General features: G+C 38.8%; 1 protein-coding gene across 3 annotated transcripts in view; it reads left to right on the forward strand.

Annotated features, from left to right (window-relative positions):
* Window positions 1–18,461, forward strand: part of zcchc14 (zinc finger, CCHC domain containing 14) — a 41,565-nt gene that overhangs the window by 13,525 nt on the left and 9,579 nt on the right. For all 3 annotated transcript variants that reach the window (XR_010893879.1, XM_067379054.1, XM_067379052.1), the window contains exons 3-6: window positions 13,493–13,563; window positions 13,769–13,840; window positions 14,084–14,169; window positions 16,537–16,631. Coding sequence is in view for 2 of the 3 variants with exons in the window: in XM_067379054.1 (XP_067235155.1) it covers window positions 13,493–13,563; window positions 13,769–13,840; window positions 14,084–14,169; window positions 16,537–16,631 (324 nt within the window). In the remaining variant the exon portion in view is untranslated. The remainder of the gene's footprint in view (window positions 1–13,492; window positions 13,564–13,768; window positions 13,841–14,083; window positions 14,170–16,536; window positions 16,632–18,461) is intronic.

An 18,461-nucleotide genomic window follows, 5' to 3' on the forward strand; every position in this document is an offset into this window, starting at 1 on the left:
TTTCCTCTGTCAAGATCCATAAATATACTAAAAACATATTTAAATCAGTTCATGTGAGTACAGTGGTTCAATATTAATATTATAAATTGACAAGAATATTTTTGGTACGCCAAAAAAAACCAAAATAACGACTTAATTAGTGATATATATAGTGAAAACACTGCTTCAGGAAGCTTCGGAGCATAATGAATCAGTGTATCAAACCATGATTCGGATTGCGTGTCAAACTGCCAACGGCTGAAATCATGTGACTTTGGCGCTCCGAACAGCAGATTCATTATGCTCCGAAGCTTCCTGAAGCAGTGTTTTGAAATCGGCCATCACTATATAAGTCGTTATTTTGGGTTTTTTGGTGCTCCAAAAATATTCTCGTCACTTTATAATATTAATATTGAACCACTGTACTCACATGAACTGATTTAAATATGGTTTTAGTACCTTTATGGATCCTGAGAGAGGAAATGTCATTGCTCCCTATGAAGGCCGCACAAAGTCAAAAAAAGTCAAGTCAAATTTATTTATATAGCGCTTTTACAATTGGTAATTGTTTCAAAGCAGCTTTACATATTAGAAGCACAGAAAAAAAAAAGGGAAGTGGTTAAAACTGTACAAACAAGCGTGGTAATATGTAACATATACAAGATGGTGCTACATTAAGCCAATGTCGGCTGACTTCCAGGGGTGGAAAAAACCCCCTAGGAGAAAAACCCAGCGTGCTAGCACTGGGAAAAAAGTCCTAGGAGGGAAAAAACCCCTTGGAAGATATATATATATGTAAATGTATATGGAGATCAAAATCTGAATTGTACATTTTTATTATAGAGTTTAAAAATCGATTATATATAAATATATGTAAGCGGATACGGGGATCCTGGGCTACGTTGTAGTCAGGTCCAGACGCAGGTTCTCCATCTGACCTGGATACGGCCTGGATCCAGCACCCGGCAAACCTCAGGATAAGCAGAGAGACAGATATTAGCGTAGATGCCATTCTTGTTCTGATGTACAGGTATATCTAGTGTTATAGGAAATGTTCTCGGTTCCGGCCGACCTAATTATTGCAGCGTAACAATCCTTTAACGGATTTGAAAAATGTTAATGTATTGATAATGTGTTATGTGTATGCAAGAGCAAAGAGATGTGTTTTTAGTCTAGATTTAAACTGACAGAGTGTGTCTGCTTCCCGAACAATGCTAGGAAGATTGTTCCAGAGTTTAGGTGCTAAATAGGAAAATGATCTGCCGCCTTCAGTTGATTTTGATATTCTGGGTATTATCAACTGGCCTAAATTCTGAGATTGCAATAAACGTGAAGGACTATAATGCATTAAGAGCTCACTTAGGTACTGGGGAGCTAAACCATTTAGAGCTTTATAAGTAAGTAGCAAGATTTTAAAATCTATACAATGTTTAATAGGGAGCCAATGTAATGTTGACAGAACTGGGCTAATATGGTCATACTTTCTGGTTCTAGTAAGAACTCTAGCTGCCGCATTTTGAACCAACTGTAGTTTGTTTAAAAGCCGAGCAGAACAACCACCCAGTAGAGCGTTACAATAATCTAGTCTTGAGGTCATGAATGCATGAACCAACTGTTCCGCATTTGTCATTGAGAGCATATGTCGTAATTTAGATATATTTTTTAGATGGAAGAAGGCGGTTTTACAGATACTAGAAACATGACTTTCAAATGAAAGATTGGTATCAAAGAGCACACCCAGGTTCCTAACTGAGGACGAAGGTTTAATGGAGCACCCGTCAAGTGTTAGAGAGTATTCAAGGTTTTTTCGTGAGGAAGTTTTTGGTCCAAAGATTAGGAAATCAGTTTTTTCTGAATTTAATAATAAGAAATTTCTTGTCATCCAGTTTTTAATGTCAGCTATGCATTCTGCAAAATGCATAGCCATCGGATTTCAACTAAAATATCTTAATTTGCGCTCCAAACATCTTACAGGTGTGGAACAGCATGAGGGTGAGTAATAAATGACAGAATTTTAATTTGTGGGTGAACTAACCCTTTAACACTGCTGAAAATGCACATTTTGTTTTGTTTAATGCAAGCTCCATACTCACGAATCCTTTCATTATAACCAACGAAGAGTGTAAACAATGTAAATAAGAGATTCTTTGTGCAATTAAGAAAGCTTCTTTATAACTAGAGTTTTCGTGAGAGTGCAGAGTTGAGTGAGCTTGTGCTTTAGAGAATGACAGTCTTAGTGATTATAAAGGGAGTCTCTTCTCTTGCTTTTTGTTTATTACCCAGTCATTGTATTGGATTGACAACCATATTTAAATGTATGATTAAATCAGAAACTACGATGATTGACTGTAATAGCCAATGGATGAGACAAATTTTCTAAAAGTATTTAATTTAACCGCTTTTGCTCTGGTACTGAAATTGGTACAGAGAACCCAGAAATTTTACTGGTATTGATACCGAAATATTTGTATCGTGACAATCCTATGTATGCTCAAATGCTGTGGGCTGTTGACAGGAACTTTTAGGGCAGCTTGACAAATGCACTTTGACTTTTTAAAAAAAAATTATGTTTCACATTTATTTTGACATTTGTTGAATACAGAAACTAAAGCTAAATTTGTTGTCTCATTACCTGGTGCACCTTTCATTATGGACTTAGACTTTCAAGATCAAATAACAGATTGGTTGAAGTACTGCAGGCATTTTGTGCTATTTAAAAAGTGATTTAGAACTATTGAGATCCCAGTCCATTATCTAAAAAAAAAAAAAAAAAAAAAAAAAGAGTAGTTATTTTGTGTGGTACGACTGAGTGCAGAAGTATTACGGAGACTCAAGTTCCTCTTTCTGAGTCATGAACAGACCTTTCATGAGTGATTGGATTGGCCTGACAGGATGTTGACTTTGAACTGGAATGAAAGGAGAAAAGGAAATTACTGAATTGCATTTCAAAGAAATTCAACAGAGTCACTCAAAAGTTTTGTGACTAAACAAATGATCATCACATCATAAGTTTTAAACCAATTATTCTTAATTTTTTTATATTATTGTTTTTTTCTTGATCATTTATACTTTTTTCTCAACATATTATACATATTTCTCTCTAAACTAAGTTCAATCACATCAAAAAATTTATAACAGATCACACTGTTTTTAAACTTTATTAAAATCAATACTGACAAAGAAATTTGGGGTAATTTTTTTGGGGGGGGAAATTAAATGTTTACTCATAGAATAAAGGTTAATTATTTGGAAAATAATGAACTGTATGATAAAATGTTTATAGGTGACATTTCAAACATTAATTATTACTATCATTTAATATTTATATAATCATATGTATGTTTTGTGTATAATAACATTTAATGTATTCTAAAATATATAATTTAAAAACTACATTTGTAAGGATTTTTTTTTGATGGTGTTGTTGGCATGATGTATACAACAATTCAAAACATTTTGGGTCAATAATATTTTTTAATGTTTTTGAAAGAAGTCTCTTATATGCACAGGCTGCATTTATTTGATCAAAAATACAGTAAACATTAAAATATTATAAAATGTAATTTATTCCTGTTTATATATATATATATATATATATATATATATATATATATATATATATATATATATATATATATATATATATATATATATATATATATATATATGTCACAGATCCCTTGTTCCCCTGGACTCCATTTCCCATGATCCTCCTGTTCTCCACACCTGCACTCACTTCCCTCGTCAGTTCCTCATCATCACGGATCACCTGCACCTGGACTCTATTATCTGCACTCCCTTTATATTGCACTCACTCCCTTCACTCCTCGTCCGTCTTAATGTTATGTTTATGTTGTATGTTTGGTTCTCCTAGCCTTTTGGATTAAAGTATTGTGTAGTGTGGAAATCCGTACCTGCCTCATCTCTTCAAACCAGTACAACCGTAACAGAAAGACGGACCCATTATGCTGGATTTCCACAGAATAATGGAGACTTCCACCGGCTCCCTGGCTCCTGCTCCTCCTACGCCTCTCTCTCATCTGTCAGCCGGCGATCGCCTCATCGGGCTTCTTCAGGTTGGTCGTTCACTGGAGAGGTATGTGGAGGAGTTCGTTGAGCTGGCTTATCTGTCTGACTGGTCCGAAGCTAATTTAATCGCCCTGTTTTTGGACGGTCTGGATGACAACACTCTCCGTTTCCATGAACCTGATTATCGTCTCTCCTTAAGCGAAACTATCAATTTTATTTTGTTTTTGAATAATTCCCAATTCTATGTGGATGAGTGTTGGTCTTCAGTCCGTCCAGAAACACGGTCAGCCGGGCCAGTTAGTCAGTCTCCGTATTCCTCCGCTTACCCCTCCAGTGAACGTCCTTCCTGTCCCACACGGAACCCACACTCCTCAACTGGGTCCCGAAAGCGGAGGAGGAGGAAACAGTCCACTCCAGTCTCTCCAGAGCCCGCTCCAGTCTCTCCAGAGCCCGTTCCAGTCCCCACAGAGCCAGCTCCAGTGCCTGTGGGGATCTTAATTGTATTTGAGGGAATGAACGAGCCCTCAGCTCCAGCCGCCGCCTACGAGCCCTCAGCTCCAGCCGCCGCCTACGAGCCCTCAGCTCCAGCCGCCGCCTACGAGCCCTCAGCTCCAGCCGCCGCCTACGAGCCCTCAGCTCCAGCCGCCGCCTACGAGCCCTCAGCTCCAGCCGCCGCCTACGAGCCCTCAGCTCCAGCCGCCGCCTACGAGCCCTCAGCTCCAGCCGCCGCCTACGAGCCCTCAGCTCCAGCCGCCGCCTACGAGCCCTCAGCTCCAGCCGCCGCCTACGAGCCCTCAGCTCCAGCCGCCGCCTACGAGCCCTCAGCTCCAGCCGCCGCCTACGAGCCCTCAGCTCCAGCCGCCGCCTACGAGCCCTCAGCTCCAGCCGCCGCCTACGAGCCCTCAGCTCCAGCCGCCGCCTACGAGCCCTCAGCTTCAGCCGCCGCCTACGAGCCCTCAGCTCCAGCCGCCGCCGAGCCCTCAGCTCCAGCCGCCGCCGAGCCTGCCGCTCCAGCCGCCGCCGAGCCTGCCGCTCCAGCCGCCGCCGCCGAGCAAAGTTCTCCAGTCTCCGCCGCCGAGCAAAGTTCTCCAGTCTCCGCCGCCGAGCAAAGTTCTCCAGTCTCCGCCGCCGAGCAAAGTTCTCCAGTCTCCGCCGCCGAGCAAAGTTCTCCAGTCTCCGCCGCCGAGCAAAGTTCTCCAGTCTCCGCCGCCGAGCCAAGTTCTCCAGTCTCCGCCGCCGAGCCAAGTTCTCCAGTCTCCGCCGCCGAGCCAAGTTCTCCAGTCTCCGCCGCCGAGCAAAGTTCTCCAGTCTCCGCCGCCGAGCCAAGTTCTCCAGTCTCCGCCGCCGAGCCAAGTTCTCCAGTCTCCGCCGCCGAGCCAAGTTCTCCAGTCTCCGCCGCCGAGCCAAGTTCTCCAGTCTCCGCCGCCGAGCCAAGTTCTCCAGTCTCCGCCGCCGAGCCAAGTTCTCCAGTCTCCGCCGCCGAGCCAAGTTCTCCAGTCTCCGCCGCCGAGCCAAGTTCTCCAGTCTCCGCCGCCGAGCCAAGTTCTCCAGTCTCCGCCGCCGAGCCAAGTTCTCCAGTCTCCGCCGCCGAGCCAAGTTCTCCAGTCTCCGCCGCCGAGCCAAGTTCTCCAGTCTCCGCCGCCGAGCCAAGTTCTCCAGTCTCCGCCGCCGAGCCAAGTTCTCCAGTCTCCGCCGCCGAGCCAAGTTCTCCAGTCTCCGCCGCCGAGCCAAGTTCTCCAGTCTCCGCCGCCGAGCCAAGTTCTCCAGTCTCCGCCGCCGAGCCAAGTTCTCCAGTCTCCGCCGCCAAACCAGCTCCATGCTCCTCCACCCACACATTGACTTTATTCCTTGGACTCCTCTATATGATCCTTAACCTCTCGAAGTATTTTTTGGGGGGGGGCCAAGTACCCGTGGGTGGGGGACATGTGGGCGCCACACATGTGGGTGGGCCTCTGACGTGGCCTGCCAAGGCTCCTGACCCGCCGTGGCCTGCCAAGGCTCCTGACCCGCCGTGGCCTGCCAAGGCTCCTGACCCGCCGTGGCCTGCCAAGGCTCCTGACCCGCCGTGGCCTGCCAAGGCTCCTGACCCGCCGTGGCCTGCCAAGGCTCCTGACCCGCCGTGGCCTGCCAAGGCTCCTGACCCGCCGTGGCCTGCCAAGGCTCCTGACCCGCCGTGGCTCATGGATCCGCCCTGGAGACCTCCACTCCAGTCCACTCATCCCCCGGCACCTGCATGAGGTCTCCAGGGCGCCCGCCCCCCCTCCCGGTTATTCTATTTACGGCGCGAGGACGCGCCTACCGGGAGGGGGAGGTACTGTCACAGATCCCTTGTTCCCCTGGACTCCATTTCCCATGATCCTCCTGTTCTCCACACCTGCACTCACTTCCCTCGTCAGTTCCTCATCATCACGGATCACCTGCACCTGGACTCTATTATCTGCACTCCCTTTATATTGCACTCACTCCCTTCACTCCTCGTCCGTCTTAATGTTATGTTTATGTTGTATGTTTGGTTCTCCTAGCCTTTTGGATTAAAGTATTGTGTAGTGTGGAAATCCGTACCTGCCTCATCTCTTCAAACCAGTACAACCGTAACAATATATATATATATAAATTTAATGTACATTTCTTTAAAAAAAAAAATCGTACTGTCCCCAAACCATTGAATGGTAGTTATCAAGAAACGTTTCCATAATGTTATTTAAAACATTCAAAGCAGTATAACGTAGCCTTATAGACAATCAACCTCTATCATTTCAGAAGGTTCAGACAGGACAGGTAAAGAAAGAAAGAAAGAAAGAAAGAAAGAAAGAAAGAAAGAAAGAAAGAAAGAAAGAAAGAAAGAAAGAAAGAAAGAAAGAAAGAAAGAAAGAAAGAAAGAAAGAAAGAAAGAAAGAAAGAAAGAAAGAAAGAAAGAAGCAAAAAGTGACAGATGAAAGAAAACACTTGTTCAGGTCAGCTGCACCTGTGCATATCCATGTATTATTAGAGCCCAGTGCTGAAAGCTCACGTGGGAGGACAGGAGAGATGGCAGGTGTGTACCCATAATGCCCCTGCGCAGTGAGCGAAGGTTGAAAAGTGCAATGATGCCTGCTGTGAAAGGTCAGAGGGAGGGGGAGGATAATGAATAATGTGTTTGTGCTGTGTCCTCGAATATTATTGCTGTAGTTCTCACTCTCTTAATGTTACACCAATTTTTATATACCGATAATAAAAATTATTATTAGTAGTAATAATAATATATATTAATATGTATACATTATATATAATATATATTAATACTTTATTGATATATTGGTACGTTGATAATTTATAACATGCATTATTGTAATATATGCTTTATATATATATATATATATATATATATATATATATTATAAAACAACATTATTATTGTTATTATTATTATTATTAATATTTTAAAAAAATAATATAAAATAATGTGTAATATTTAAACGATTTTGCCTTTCTGTTTTACTGGATTTTCATGCTTTATGTGCTGCTTCTTTTAGGCTGTTTGTGTTTCATGAATTATTTAAATTGTTTATAGTTTGCTTTGTTACAACAATAGTGTAAAAATGCATAGCCAACAGGAGAATTGATGTGGTTAAAAGTAAACCTCGGCATAGATGAATAACAAGAGTTCAGTACATGGAAATGACATACAGTGAGTCTCAAACTCCATTGTTTCCTCCTCAATATATAAATCTCATTTGTTTAAAAGACCTCCGAAGAACAGGTGAATATCAACATAACACCGACTGTTACGTAACAGTCGGGGTGTACGCCCCAATATTTGCATATGCCAGCCCATGTTCAAGGCATTAGACAAGGTCAGCCAGTATTAACGTCTGGATCTGTGCACAGCTGAATCATCAGACTAGGTAAGCAAGCAAGAACAATAGTGAAAAATGGCAGATGGAGCAATAATAACTGACATGATCCATTGTGGCGACTAGGGCCCTGGTCGCCACATCCATTATATCATGATATTTTTAGTGATATTTGTAAATTGTTTTTCTAAATGTTTCGTTAGCATGTTGCTAATGTACTGTTAAATGTGGTTAAAGTTACCATCGTTTCTTACTGTATTCACAGAGACAAGAGTCGTCGCTATTTTCATTATTAAACACTTGCAGTCTGTATAATTCATAAACAACTTCATTCTTTATAAATCTCTCCAACAGTGTAGCATTAGCCGTTAGCCACAGAGCATAGCCTCAAACTCATTCAGAATCAAATGTAAACATCAAAATAAATACAATACTCACATAATTCGACGCATGCATGCAGTATGCATGACGAACACTTTGTAAAGATCCATTTTGAGGGTTATATTAGCTGTGTGAACTTTGTTTATGCTGGTTAAGGCAGTCAAGAGCTCGGGGGCGGGTGAGCGTGAGATTTAAAGGGGCCGCGCACTGAATCGGTGCATAGTTAATTATGGCTCAAAATAGGCAGTTAAAAAAAAACAAAAAAAACTATGGGGTATTTTGAGCTGAAACTTCACAGACACATTCAGGGGACACCTTAGACTTATATTACATCTTGTTAAAACTGGTTCTAGGGCAGTGTTTCTCAACTCCAGTCCTCGGGACCCACTGCTCTGCACATTTTGTATGTATCCCTTATTTAACACACCTGATTTAGATCATCAGCTCGTTAGGAGAGACTGCATGAACTGAACTGAGTGTGTCAGATAAGAGAAACATACAAAATGTGCAGAGCAGTGGGTCCCGAGGACTGGAGTTGAGAACCACTGCTCTGGGGCACCTTTAAATTTTTAGTGTGATAGAAGAGTGTTTTAAAGCAAATACTTTATAAATTAAAAAAAAAAAAAAAATCACATTCTATTTTAATCATATTTGTGTGTAATCGTTTGATTCACATGCAATCTTAATCGTAAACAGCATTAAAACATCTCAATATAATTGTAACATCCGACATGTTTTAGTGCTGGTGCAGTTGAGCAAACACTCTTAAAATGATTTATTTTCTTCGAGATGAAAAACGCTTTGTACTTCACACATTCGCATTTGTCCGTCTGCAGTGTGTGTGTGTCGTCTCAAACCACTTCAGAAACCTCTTCCTCCTCTGACAGTGACCTCTCTCTTGGTTTGTGGTTCACTTTCACTCCATGGCGCACACATACATATAAAAACACACAGTGTAATGAGGGGTTTGGTGGGTGGTTTGGGAGGAGCAGACAGGCATCTCTCGTTGCCGAAGGGAAAAGCCTCCTACTCTCCGGAACATTCCAGATGAGCTCACACTCGCCTGCCGGAGATGCGGAATGAGATGAGACCATGAAAAAGCTCTAAACGTCAGTGTGTCGGTGCAGCAACAAAGAAAGCTCTGTGATCGATTACCAACCCTCATGTCATTCCAAATCTCTATGACTTACTGTCTTTTTTGAGGACCACATGTTTTTCTTGTGCTAGTTGCTCGATCTTATATTTAGAAATGGCTAATCTCAGAATAAGAGAATTGAAGGCGATCTACTGCTCTCGGATCTTTTGACATGATACATAGAACTCACAGGATAACATTCAGCTCTCTGTCCACACACACACACACACACACACACACACACACACACACACACACTACAGGAAGTGCTGACACTGCAGGGTATATTTAACATGCTTGCCCATGTTTACGGTGAGCAGACTCCGGATGTGTTCCTGCTTGCATGTGTGTGTGTCTGTGTGTGCATATGTACACACTTAAGCTGGACACTTGAGAGGCACAGTTGTAATATATGAATATCACATAAACTACCATTCTGAAGTTTGGAGTTGGTAAGGTTTTTTAATGTTTTTGAAAGAAGTCTCTTATGCTCACCAAGGCTGCTTTAAAAAACAAAGAAAAAGAAAAACAGTGTATTATTACAGTAATATTGTGAAATATTATCACAATTTAAAGGTGCCATCGCATGTTTTTTTACAAGATGTAATATAAGTCTAAGGTGTCCCCTGAATGTGTCTGTGAAGTTTCAGCTCAAAATATCCCATAGATTTTTTTAAATTAATTTTTTTAACTGCCTATTTTGGGGCATCACTAAATATGAGTTCATTTTATGCTGCTGCCCCTTTAAATGCTCGCGCTCCACGCCCACGGAGCTCACGCTTGCCTTGAACAGTGCCTAAACAAAGTTTACACAGCTAATATAACCCTCAAAATGGATCTTTACAAAGTGTTCGTCATGCATGCGTCGGATTACGTGAGTATTGTATACTGATTGTATATTGATTCTGAATGAATTTGAGGCTGTGCTCCGTGGCTAACGGCTAATGCTACACTGTTGGACAGATTTATAAAGAATGAAGTTGTGTTTATGAATTATACAGACTGCAAGTGTTTAAAAATGAAAATAGCGACGGCTCTTGTCTCCGTGAATACAGTAAGAAACGATGGTAACTTTAACCACATTTAACAGTACATTAGCAACATGCTAACGAAACATTTAGAAAGACAATTTACAAATATCACTTAAAATATCATGATATCATGGATCATGTCAGTTATTATTGCTCCATCTGCCATTTTTTGCTATTGTCCTTCTTTGCTTACCTAGTCTGATGATTCAGCTCTGCACAGATCCAGACGTTCTGCACTTGTCTAATGCCTTTCATAATGTTGGAACATGAGCTGGCATATGCAAATATTGGGGGCGTACACCCCGACTGTTACATAACAGTCAGTGTTATGTTGAGATTCGCCTGTTCTTCGGAGGTCTTTTAAACAAATGAGATTTATATAAGAAGGAGGAAACAATGGAGTTTGGGACTCACTGTATGTCATTTCCATGTACTGAACTCTTGTTATTTAACTATGCCAAGATAAATTAAATTTTTCATTCGAGGGCACCTTTAAAATAGTTGTTTTGTATTTGAATATATTTTAAAATGTAATTTATTCCTGTGATTGTAAAGCTGAATGTTGATCCATTTTTTGATGAATAGAAAGTTCAAAAGAACAACATTTGTTTGAATAAGAAATCTTTTGTAACATTTTAAATGTATTTTCTGTCACTTTTGATCAATTTAATGCATCCTTACTGAAAAAAAACTCTGACTGACCCCAAACTTTTGAACAGTGGTATATAGCAAAAATCAAACCATTTAAAGGGTTAGTTCACCCAAAAATGAAAATAATGTCATTAATTACTCACCCTCATGCCGTTCCACACCCGTAAGACCTTCATTAATCTTCGGAACACAAATGAGATATTTTTGATGATTTTTTTTTTATCCCCCATGGAAAGCAATGTAATTACTGTCATATAATGTCCAGAAAAGTAGTGAAGACTTTAGTTAAAATAGTTCATGTGACTGCAGTGGTTCAATCTTAATGTTATAAAGTGACAAGAATACTTTTTTGACGTAGAACCTGGAAGCGCTGAACATAAACAGCGTAGGAGAATGACGGGAGAGACGAATTTGTTGAATAAAGTTGTTATTTTGTTTTGTTAGGCACAAAAAGTATTCTCGTCGTTTCATAACATTAAGGTTGAACCACTGTAGTCACGTTGACCATTTTAATGATGTCTTTCCTACTTTTCTGGACCTTGAATGACGGTAATTATGTTGCTTTCTATGGGGGATAAAATAAAAAAACTGAGATTTCATCAAAAATATCTTAATTTGAAAGGTCTTATGGGTTTGGAATGACATGAGGGTGAGTAAATTTTGGGTGAACTAACCCTTTAAAGATAGCAAAGTTATGAAACAATATCTATTGTCTTCTGTCCCTCCTTATTTTCACTCTCTGATGCTCACATCAGAACTTCATCTCAAAGCTATAAATTTCCTGGTTTGCCATCACAATATGTTGTGAAATGAACTGCCTGGAGGCTTGAATTCTCACCTCTCAGGTTCTTCCTTCTTAGCTAAATATGCTCAAATGAGTTCCAACCTGTCAGAAACCATCTGAGAGGTTATTAAGTTCTGGAGGATTTTCTCACATACTCCTCTCCTCTAATAGAATCCAAACAATCTGTGATAATACTACCATAATACATTTCGGAGAGTATGTGTCTAATTCTTATTCAATGCTTGAGGAGTGAATGTAACTCATTCAGTTATCTGGGGCAAATGTAACTATATTTTGTTGCGTGGAATGCAAGAGTGAAAACAATCCAGCACTTCAAGACAAATCTCAATTTTGTAGTGAATATGATTTTTATATACTAGCAAGCTAGAGCAAGATATTGCTTAGTTTCCTCTTAAAAAATAATTTCCAATTTCAGAGGGATTTCATGCTAAATATACTCAGTATTGAAAAGTAATGTGCTAATTTGGTATTCAAGAAACATTTCTTATTATTATCAATGCGCTGATTCATGTTTTTGTAGAAACCATGATGCATTTTTTAAAAGACTCTATGAAGAATAGAAAGTTCAAAAGAACAGCATTTAAAGGGATAGTTCACCCAAAAATGAAAATTCTGTCATCATTTACTCACTCTCATGTTGTTCCAGACCTCTATGAGTTTCTTTCTTCTGTTGAACACAAAAGATGATATTTTGAAGAATGTTGGTAACCAAACAGTTGACGATAGCCATTGAATTCCATAGGAAAATAATACTCTGGCAGTCAAAGGCTACACTGTAAAACCGAACAGTGAAATTAATTAAATTAAATGAGTTTGTTTCCCTCAAATAATAGTGAAAGTTCATTGTACTTAATAGACAAAAGTTGCATGAACTCAAAATTTCATTGTAGTAAGCTGAACTTAATATGATTGAGTTGAGCTGAAGCAGATTTCTAATTCCCAGCATGCTTTGCGTCAGACCATATAAATAACTGTTGAAATTAAGTGTTACTTTGTGTGTTTTTGCACAAGATTAACATATGGAGATATAAGTTAATGTTTAATGTTGTGTTATGTTGGGATTCAGGGGGCTTCTGTTATGTTAGTTTTGTACTGTGGTGAAGAGTAGAGCCTGTGGTTAGGTTGAGGATGATCTGCAAATCATTTAAGACCACATATGTTGTTTGATTACATACATGCAAGTATGTAATGACTCTCTGATAATGTCTCTCTGATAGTTATATAGCGTGTGTTATTTGCTATGTAACATTTAACCAAGATCTGAATGTGATGTTTATGTAAATTAACTGTATGTAATTAACATTATGATGAGTTGGGAAAGGGATGCTGGTGACGGGATTGTTTGTGAGAGACACCTGTGCACCACACTGATCCGCTTCCATGGCTCTCAGCCCCGCCCCACTTGTCACAAATATTTTAAGTTCTACCAACTTTAAAAAAAATGAGTTAGTTTACTTAAATGTTTTGAGGTAATAAGTTTCCTCAAATGTTTTGAGTATTCTGGGCGAGTAAATGATTTTTGGGTGAACTATCCCTTTAAGTTCTGGAGGATTTTCTCACATATGCAACAATGTAAAAGTCTTCTGTAAACAAACAGATTTGAACTTTATACCCATGGCGCTTGTCTTTTTTGCTTGTCTTTTTTCAGTTTATGTTGAAAGAATTGAACTAAGAGGAGTTACACACAAATCAGACAAAACAACAGAATACATCCTGGAGGTGAGTTTTGTGTCAGTTTCTAGTACAGATGTAAAAAACGTTGTTTAAACCATTGAAAGTTTGATCAAAATCTCCTGCATGTTCTTGATATTGTATCTCCGGCAAAAAGAGGTCCTTTCTATAGTTGTGTCATATTTTTAGAGAATTACTGTTGCCAAAATGTAATTGGCATGTCATGTTTGTCATACTTTTCTCTTGGTTGAAGGCCTTGTGGTCCGACTCCACTTTGTCGACTGTCAGCAAAACCCCTCAGGAAGTGCTGGAGTTCATCTCCCAGGTGAGTGACAGTCATGTGTGTGTCGTTACATGCGTGTGAGAAAAGTTGAGCTAAGACAAAATGTCTTAAAAATAAAACATTAGCATTCCTGTTCCTGAAGAAAGTTGCATAGTCGCAATGTGCTTTGACTTTGAAGAATAATCAGTGCTGGAAAGTGGAAGCAATTGAATCTTTACAACCTGTCAGCACTCAACAATGAACAGTGGGAAACAGTGTGATTGTGTCTCTGTTCTCTCTCTTCAGCTCTCTCAGCTCTTTCCTGATGAATGTCTGGAGAAACTTCTGCCTCAGATGCCTGGACTTGATTCCACTCATGACCTAGATCCTCGGTATTTCTGCTTCTGAATCCTAACATGCACAAACAGATACACCTATTCTCATGTTTGTTTGTTTTTTGTTTGTTTTTTCTAACCAGGGATGGGTTATAAATTTAATATTTAAAATATATTTAAAATTCAGTTTTTTTTCAAAGCTGCAGTCCGTAACTTTTTTGGTTAAAATGATCCAAAATCAGTTTTTAAGCAAGTACATAACCAGCCAGTGTTCAAATCTATCTTCCTACCTTAGCATGATTCACAACGGTTTGTTTGTATAATGTTTTATAATAAAATCGGTACTGGTGGGTTTTCACAGGAAATTCGAGCATGCAGCCGTTCGTCTTTGCGTCATTACGTCACGTCTGTTTACATAAAGAAGGAGTCCCAGCTAGTAGGCTATATGGCATGTGAGGATACTGCCGGCGGCGGATAATTTATAGCCTTTTCTCAGAGCAGCTGGAATAATTAAATTTATCAATTTGATGGCGGATTGTAATCCAGAAAGGTCCAAATGACAATCATCAGTGACAACTGGAGATTCACCCGTAGTCAAAAGCAAAAGACTTCGGACTGCAGAGTGGCTACAGAAATTGAAATCTACAGGTAACACTAATACACACAAAGTACAAATAGTCACACAATGCTGATGTTGTTAATATTAACAATTTGAGAACAAAGTATAACTATAATAATGCACGGTTTGATGTGATTCGAGCTAAGCGATCGTTAGATTTAATCACCATTGGCAGCGTGAATTATTGTAATGCTTTTTTTCTCAGTTGGTCAGAACAAAAGTTGCAGACATGTTATTACTTGTTCAGATGACATTTTCGGTGACATTCGACTTCGACGGAAACATTCGATTCATCCGCTCTGAGGAGCCGTGCTGACGCACAACCCACGTAAAGATGACCACAAATAACTGCAATTGCAGGTTTCAAACAGAGATGGCGACAGAGGCAAAACTTACAGACTGCAGCTTTAAATTAATCAAAAATAACTCAAGAATATTTGTATAAAATTAAATAAATGCTGTTTTTTATTTACTTTATATTGATCAAAGAATCCTGACAAAAATGTGTTTCTACAAAAATATTAAATAGCACTACTTTCATTGATGATATGAAAATGTTTCTTGAACACATACACACACACACCACAAATCACTGGTCAGGAAATTAGCAAGCATTGCACAAAAACTATAGATAAAGCAAATTAGCACGAAATAGCCTTCCCCTTTGTTTTCTAGAAATGTTTAAGCCGTGCGGGTATAAAACTTGCAGACAGCATCTTACTGGAAGAAGAGTCGGTGGTGTTCCACTCAATGTTAATGGCTTCAAATAGTGTATGAGTTGTTTAAAAAATGTCTCCCAGTTAGTTTAATGTGAGACCAAATGACCAGGCCAAAACATGAGCCTGATGGACCTGTTCTCAGGCAACTTCTTTGTTGTCTTTGCAGTGTGATTAAAAATAACATCATTCCTCTTTGAAAAACAACATTTCATGTGTGGAAAGCAAGCCATTCTGCAATATTTTCCTGTGCTCCAAAGCATTAAATGACTTTTCACAGTGAAGTAGTTCACCAATACCAGCAGATAAGAAGGCTCCCCGCACAATAACACCTCTTCCTCAATGCTTCGCTGTGGTAGAGATGCATTTATTATTATATTTCTCACCAGATTTCCGAAGACACCACGTGGAGCATCACCATCCGACTTGTGTTTCATTGATTCATCATTCCACACAACTCTGCTGATCCACTATGAATCAAAATTGCCATATTCTGCCAAAAACTTCATTCTGCCTGATGTTTTTCAGAGACCGCAATGGCACTTTATGTGGTGCATTTGCTTAAATTTTGCTAATTCCTGACCAATAATTTGTGGTTAAGACAATTAAATGCTTAGTGTTTTGCCCAGGTGTGTGTGTAGGTCATACTTTATATTAGGTGTCTTTAACTACTATGTACTTATAAACAAATAAGTACAATGTACTTATTGTGTTGATGTTGTATTGCAAAACAATTGTTCTGCTATCGAGGTGCAATACGGGTAAGGTTAGGAACAGGTTTGGTGGTATGGGTTTGTTTAAGGGTGGGTTAAGTTGTAAGGAAAGGCTCAACAGTGTAATTATAGAGAAATTAATTACTGCTGTAATTACATGCAGGTATTTTTTAAATATAAGTACAATGCAAACATTTCTGTACACAATAAGTGCATTGTATCGAAATGTTAGTACATAGTTAAAGACCCCTTAAATAAAGTAAATATATCATTTGTATATTTGTATATTATTTGTATTTGTCCAGACTTGGTTTTTGCTATATTAAAACCTAATAAAAAGTTTATTAAATTTGTGGATTTTTCCTCAATCCCACAGATGCTTGACCTCTTTTCCGCCTCATGTTCTCAAACACGACAAAGTCCGTTTCTTCTTCAGCACTTCGTCCGCACCGCAGCTCCCTACTAGCACAAGTAAGCCCCTTACTCCCCACTCGCAATGGTTCATCCCTCCCACGTCGCCATAGAGGTTTGTTTCAGGACCACACCATGTCTTGGGGAAACGGGGTTGGAGTTTGTTTCAGCTAAGATGGAATTTGATTTGACCTGCTTGTGCTGAGATGCTTCAGAAGTGACCTCATCTTGGGAAACTATTAATAGGACGAAAGGCCACTAGAACCTAGATGTGTGTCTGTGATGTTATTTTTAGTGGTGGGGGAAGGGAAACGGAAACCCCCTTGCATAGAAATAAGTGCAAAATTCTTATTTCTTTATTATGTGTATTGTAGAATAGTCATTGCAGATGTATTTTTCACCTATATTAGCCATTAAATACAATAAGAAACAAACAAATCATTATGGGAACTATAATTATTACAACTGTTTACATCTCAATAGCCTGTAGTTGGAATAATATAAGTGCAAATGGTCCATTTGGTGCAGAGCTGGGCCTGTACTGCTTTTATAGCTTTAAAACATTGGTTTTGTAGCCTTACCCTTGAATTGGGCTCATGGGGAGAAAAAAGCTCAAAAATTAAGTGTAGAAGAGGGGAATAAATAAGTCTGGTCCTTTGACTAAACACTTTCATACTGAGATTGAACGAAAGCTCACGAATCCCGGCAAAAACTATTTTAATATTTGAAAAATTCTAATCGAATCAATTTAAAAACAGTTGGGTGCATTATAGTATTTGGGGGTAAAATGTGCTTAATTAATGCTTTCAAATTTTTTACATTTTAATGGTCCTGAATAGACATTATTTTATTACAAAAAAAATAAATAAATAAATAAAATGTACAGTACAGTCCAAAGTTTGGAACCACTAAGATTTTTAATGTTTTTAAAAGTTTTGTCTGCTCACCAAGGCTACATTTATTTAATTAAAAATACAGTAAAAAACAGTAATATTGTGAAATATTATTACAATTTTTAAAATAACAGTTTTCTATTTGAATATATTTCACAAAGTAATTTATTCCTGTGATGCAAAGCTGAATTTTCAGCATCATTACTCCAGTCTTCAGTGTCACATGATCCTTCAGAAATCATTCTAATATGCTGATCTGCTGCTCAAGAAACATTTAATGTGTACAATTGTACAAAATATTTGTGTACAATATTTTTTTTCAGGATTCTTTGATGAATAGAAAGTTCAAAAGAACAGTGTTTATCTGAAATCTAATCTTTTGTAACATTATAAATGTCTTTACTGCCACTTTTGATTGATTTAATGCATCCTTGCTGAATAAAAGTATTCATTTCTTTTCAAAAAAATAAAAATAAAAATTCTTACTGACCCCAAACTTTTGAGCGGTAGTGTATAATGCTAAAGAAGCTTTGTATTTCAGATAAATGCTGTTCTTTTGAACTTTCTATTCATCAAGGAATCCTGAAAAAAAAAAAAAGTACACAACTGTTTTCAACATTGAAAATAATCATAAATGTGTATTGAGCAGCAAATCAGCATATTAGAATGATTTCTGAAGGATCATGTGACACTGAAGACTGGAGTAATGATGGTGAAAATTCAGCTTTGCATCACAGGAATAAATTACTTTGTGAAATATATTCAAATAGAAAACAGTTATTTTAAATTGTATTAATATTTCACAATATTACTGTTTTTTACTGTATTTTTAATTAAATAAATGTAGCCTTGGTGAGCAGACGAAACTTCTTTTAAAAACATTAAAAATCTTAGTGGTTCCAAACTTTTGGACTGTACTATATATATATATATAATTCATTCAATTGAATTTTTTCCATGTCAAATGAGTCTTAATCACACTTTTTCACCATGTTTT

The sequence above is a fragment of the Chanodichthys erythropterus genome, chromosome 24 (assembly GCF_024489055.1).
Source record: "Chanodichthys erythropterus isolate Z2021 chromosome 24, ASM2448905v1, whole genome shotgun sequence".
Classification (NCBI taxonomy): Eukaryota; Metazoa; Chordata; class Actinopteri; order Cypriniformes; family Xenocyprididae; genus Chanodichthys; species Chanodichthys erythropterus.